At 34.2% G+C, this 6,345-nt stretch overlaps 1 protein-coding gene across 1 annotated transcript in view; it reads left to right on the top strand.

Annotated features, from left to right (window-relative positions):
• Positions 1-6,345, top strand: part of LOC106108697 (tyrosine-protein kinase-like otk) — a 37,853-nt gene that overhangs the window by 5,960 nt on the left and 25,548 nt on the right. Inside the window, exon 2 of the mRNA XM_013289957.1 lies at positions 6,148-6,174. Within this exon, the coding sequence (XP_013145411.1) occupies positions 6,148-6,174 (27 nt within the window). The remainder of the gene's footprint in view (positions 1-6,147; positions 6,175-6,345) is intronic.

Raw genomic sequence — 6,345 nt, 5'->3', positions numbered from 1 at the left:
TAAAAAGCCCGACACTTACGTCACGCTTTAGGCTATATATTTTCAAGCTATTAAACTTAAGGGGTAAATAAATTGGTTAACAAAAATGGTGGGAAAGGGACCATAATTTGACAATTGTAAACAATATAATAATATTTTTATAATTTTATGCGGATGGGGCCGCACTGGGACCGCCAGTGATGTATAAAATAACGCTTGACCACGATCCCACCTGAAGTAATGTGGTCGAAGGATGTTACGCACTAATTTAATAAGTAACCATTCACCCTTCTCTTGAAGGCACCGATATTCAGTTGAGTATAATGCACTGTAAGGCTAAGTAAGGAATATCGCCCAACGCATGCGGGCTTCAACAACTAATTAACTGTTCCCGAGTACTATTAAAAAACTAAATAAGTATTCTCACATGTTTGTATCTTTTCAAAACTAGCAGACATGACAATTTCAGTTTCATAACATTAGTATGTATATTTCAAGTATTTTGTTCAATACCCAACTACTGATGCCAGCATTTTAATTGCAAATAAACTCTCGATAAAATAATTGATGTGCTCTTTTATTGAGATCGACTCAATGCTAGTGATGGCCCTTAAACAAGTTTTTTTTAACGATATAACCAATAACTTTATCGGTTATTTCAACCGTACGGAATTAAGTAGGATTTACATCGAAAAGTGAAGAGTTTTGTTTTTGTTTATGTTTTTTATTTAAAAGAGATGGGAATTTATTTTAGAATTTCGGATAAGTTATAGGAAATATTCACGATTGAAAGAACCTTATAAGTTTATTTATAAAAAAACGACTTTGGTATCACCTTTAGAATATTAGATTTTAAGAGCGAAATATTTGATAGTTTATTTTACAATAAGATATCTAGATAAGAAGATGTTACACTTAGTTTAATAATAAAAAGCAAACCTACATTAGAATAACTCTTAAAATTGAATACACGCAAGCGCCTCTTCTCACGCGTCACCTACCCTGTCTAAAGTGGCCATCCCAGGCACGGGATAAGCAATCGAGGTATCAGGGAGTACGGGAAGAAAAAACCCGATCCGCTTCGCCCTAGCGCAACGGGGCCGTAACCCTGCGCCCTAAGGGGAGCACAACTATAAAACCCGACATATTTACGAGCTCGGTTCAACCCCCGTTTATAAACTCGCGACTTGAGTGATGGGCGATGGCGATTTTGTCACTAGAAATGAAGCTTTCCATAAACCGTTTCTTGTTTCATAATTTGAAAACAGGAACAGTTGTTGAAAATACTCTTTGATAAAATTTTGTCAGAGATTAAAGCTTCGTAAAGAGAACGCCCTAACTCTATCACGTTGCAAAGATATATAGAAAATGCATTTATATTTTAATTTTATATTTGTTGCACTTTATACGTATTTATTAGAGGCAAAAGTTATGTTTATTCTGCACTTTTACAACTCTGTCATACTTGAAAATATTTACACTGAATTAAAATGTTTCACAGTAGTTTTTTTTTATCTATTTCTATTTACTTGCACCGCGCGCCAACCCATAGAAAACTTAGCACGACGCTAATCAGAATTCAACTTTACTAGTCACGTTTAGAGTCTAATTTTTAAAAACTACCCACGTATCACTCGCGTCGAGTTCTCCAAACGTCGAACCGTGCCACTGTTGAGTATTCAAGTCGGCATTTAAAAAAAATGTGGAATATTTTCTATTTTTCATATTCTAGACGGCAAACGACGCGGAATATAATCGAAACCAAAGAACGCGCACTTGTTGGCGGGGAATTTTCTGGAATTAAACAAATTTAAGGGGACATTTTGAGTCGTAACTCGGTACGCGAAGATTTTTTTTTCCACCGTCAATGATCTCCGTCTGGAAACACTTGCACATTCATACTGTTACGTAGAATAGTTACAATGTTTTTAATGTTTATGCGGAGACTTAAAAAATAAAATAACAAGCACTCACTTTTCGTTCTATGCACAATTCGTTATACAAAAGTGCTTATTTTGTGCGGTGCTGGGAAATGAGATATTCGAATAAGTATGTGACCTCTCATTCTGCTTTATAGAATAAATTGCTGAACTTAGTTTTCATGGTTACAGTCGCTAGATATTCTAATCTTACTTTTTACTAATAAGCGAAAGTTTAGATGGATGAATGTTTGTTAGAGTTTGTAGCCTAAACAGCTGAACGGATATCTATGAAATTTGGTATAGATGTAGCGGATAGTCTTAAAGAACACATAGGATACTTATTTTTTTATTTTTAAATTCTACGCAGACGCAGTCGCGGGCGACTAGTACTAAATATACTCAAATATACTTAGAAGGGTATTTGTGACCAGTTAATAACTAATTGAGGTAGTTATTATAACGCATTATAAAAGTGCGCGAGAACCTTTGACTAAACCATCGCATAACTGTTTAGTCTCGCTTTGATTTCTATGGGCTTATATGGTGCGCACACTACTCGGTTTTTAGTAGTGCATCTAAACAGTTGTATTGGTTGTGAAACAATCGACAATCGCACAACAGTTGTGCGATAGTTTAGTCAAAGATGTGCGCCCGCTCTAAGGCATACTAGAGCCGACTAAATTTCAACCATCGATGAATGATCAATGTTAAAAAAAATAAATCTACAGCTACTAGATCTATGATATCTATAAAAAAATGTTTTCACTATTTGTTGTTGAAAAGCACCTACTGTTTATAACCTTATGTTAGAAGCAGACGGCTTATATTCTTCTCTCTCACTTGTTTGTTCTGTATACGGGCTTGTTTAGAAAGTACGATAAGGTACGGAGGGTGGGTTTTTGATAAGATCTAAACATCTTCCCTCCCTTGATTAGAAACGGAAACAGTTTTCTTGCGGGAATCGTTGACATTGTGTACACACTTGAGGTAATTCAAGCCATCGTTGATTAGTTCCGTTTCTTTTCTTATATATCGTTATCGCTCATGTAACGAAAGCATAAACACCTATGAAATAATTGCGACTTCGTCCCCGTGAAGTTAAAAAAAACAATAAAAAATGTAGAATATGTTACTCATTGATAACGGCTAGCTTAGCGTAGTTTTTAATAGAGATTTTTTTAAACCGGACCAGTAGTTTTTGAGTTTCAATACATACAAAAATACTAATCTTTCCTCTTATAACAGTATACACGACAAATCCTTATTCAATTTCAAACAGATGTTTTAATTATTGTGTAATGTGTTACTGTCTCCGTCTTTTTTAATGAAGGAAAGAGACGACAATAGTTTTCACAGTGTAAATCACGTGATATTTCGCTCCCTTGTTTATAAAATAAACACAGACCTGTCGGATATTTGTCCTTAGACAGCAAATTGACGGAGCTTTACAAATAGGAAGGGGTTTCTTTCCTTTAGAAATGGCACCTTTGTTAAGTTTGTGCTTTATGTCAAAATATGTCTACTTAACCCCTATTGAGATTTTTAGATTTTTTTTTCTTTACTGACTTTTTCCAAATAAACAAAATTATTTAATTTAAATTATATTAAATTATTCATTAAGGATTTTATTTATTTATTTATTTTATCTATTTTGCTTAAGAAAGGAGTGGATTCAGATATGACGGCTGATAAAGATGTATGGAAGAGCAGCACATACTGTGCCGACCCTCCGTAAGGGATAAGGGCAAGTGGATGATGAAGGATTTTATTTATTTATACTATTATAATAAAGAGAAAAGATTTTTTTTTATGTATTGAGTTAACTAAAAAAACTATTGCACCGATTTCAAAAAATCTTTCACTATTAGAAAGGTAATAATAACATAGGTTATATCTTTTAATTTCACGGGGACGACGTCGCAAGCAACAGCTAGTATTTCAATAAACTAACCAGAATAAAATAAATCTGTATTTATTATGACAGATAAAAAATAAAAGGTATATTTTTATATATCTAATATATATCTGTATTATCTGATAAAATTTGGTATACCACCGTGCTTTTGAATTCTAAGAAAAATATCAACGAGACCTAAAAACATTATTTCAAATGCTATAAAAATACTCCAGTCATTTCCCGCCATACTATAGACTTGATATAATTCTGTATTTTTCCACATTCAGTGGGCGAATATAATTTTTTTTTCTAACGATGTTGCCTCCGTGTTGATTTATTCCCAAGTGTCGGCCGTGTCAGCGACGCATGTGAGACCCTGTAATGAGAACATACTAGGGATGGGAATGAATAACGTTAACTATATTTGTATACTAGCTTTCGCCCGCGACTCTGTCCGCGTGGAATTAAAAAAACAAATGTGAGTCTATGTGTTCTTCCAGACTATCATCTACATCTATGCCAAATTTCATCGAGATCCGTTCAGCTGTTTGGGCTCCAAGCTCTAACATCCATCCAATAGTATCCAATAATATATCCAATAGTATATCCAATAGTATGATATTTTTATAACAGAAGTGGTTTTGAGTGTTTTTTTTATCACCACTCTAACGGTATCGATTTATTTAACTATTCTGTATAGCAGAAATTATAGGCATCAAGCGGCATTTTTCATATCTGCTTGGTACTTTAAAAAATGTTAGATTTTTTCAATGAATATAGAAATTAATGGGCAAAATGACTTTGTCTATTTATATGGCTGTATCCAGTAATTTCACGAGACTCAGTACAAAGCTGTATTCATATAAAGCATTTCAGATTAAAAAAAAAACATTTCAAAGAAATAGTGTAAATTTTAAGTATTAGCGTAGACGCGTTTTTCCAAGCGTGCATACAAATATATCAATCGCAAAAGTAATTAACACTTTAATTAAAGCGATATCACTCGACCGTGAAACGGTAAAGTTAAAAAGCTAAAAAAAAACAAAAAAATAGCGTTTAACGTAACGTTATAGCGGTACCGACACTAGCAGACTACTCGAGCTGTGGAGTGTCGCTGCGATTCGTTAGCGTGGCCGCGGCGTTTTAATTGCGGCCGTGTAACTTTAATGCCTGGAACACACTATCCTGAAAGCGAATCGAAACTACAGCTCGGATGAAACCTTTAACACACAATAGGGAATACTCTTTCTGTGTGCCATCTTTTGTCTATTAAAAAAAAGTAATTCTGCAACCTTTTAACTTCTTGTAGATGTCGATCCCCGAATCATGTTTTTATATAATCGCATGTAACGTTGGTTATGAGTGTGGAGGTACACTGAGGAGAGGAGAGGAAGACGTAGAAAGAGATGGATGTATTGCGTGAAAGGTGACATGATCAAGAAGGAAGTGATGACTGAGATGGCGTATTATAGTTATGTGGAGGACAAAGACTCTTCGCGCCGACACTACGAGAGTAGGAAAGGAGGAAGATGATAATCGAACAAGCAAACCCTACATCTGCAAGAAATTCAAAGGTTGCTGTACCTTATTAAGGCATATTGACCGATGTTACGTGGTGTTGACACGAGGTGTAACATTCGCAACGAGCAGCGCCTTGTTCCACTGTGTAAATACTCGCCGCGTAACGTCGGTTAGTACGCAAGTAATTGATAAAGGAGAGGACATACAGAAAGGATTTTTAAGATTTTGGCTTCGTGTGTTACAGGCGTAAGTTTGTAGTATTAAATTGGACTACAGTTTGTTATGTTTTCCCCGCATTTCGATCCACTCCGCAATGCTGGCTGAATGTTGGAGTGTACTGTTGCTGCAGCTTAACGTTTTCGCGCCAAAAGAGAAAGGAGTTTATATATGTGTGGTTTTTTTATTATTTTATGGCGTCGGCGTCGGTTGCCATGGTTCATAACGGAAATGTAACTCTTTTATAGTTAATTTTGATAACTGAAATGCTATCGAAGATTCCCATGTATTTGGACTTTGTCTTTATTTATTTACTAGACTTCGCCTGTGTGAAATTAAAAAATATAGCCTATGTTACTCACAGATAAATTACCTTTTTAACGGTAAAAGAATTTTTAAAATTAGCCCAGTAGTTTTTGAATTATTTCAACACATAAAAAATACAAATCTTTTCTCTTTATAATACTAGTATAGATTGGAAATTTTATTTGACTTTCACTTTTAAGTCTTTTTTTTATTTTTGTTAAATTAAATAATTTTTAAAAGTCGAATTTAAAAACAATTCCCTTTATAAGATATGAAACTGTAAGTAATAATTCTATTTGTTTGCAGGCATTCTACAAAGCTTTGGATATGAAGGTAAGTTTCTAACTATCCACGTAGAAAATTTTGTCTTTATAACCTTTTTTAGCTCATAACTTACCTTTTTATTCTTTGGCGTAAAAAAACAAAACCGACTTCCAAACAAAATACACGAAAAACAAAACAAAATGCACTAAAAACAAAACAAAATACACCAAAAACAAAATA

Source organism: Papilio polytes, unplaced genomic scaffold (assembly GCF_000836215.1).
Source record: "Papilio polytes unplaced genomic scaffold, Ppol_1.0 DF821400.1, whole genome shotgun sequence".
Lineage (NCBI taxonomy): Eukaryota > Metazoa > Arthropoda > Insecta > Lepidoptera > Papilionidae > Papilio > Papilio polytes.
This window is presented reverse-complemented; position numbering and strand designations above follow the sequence as displayed.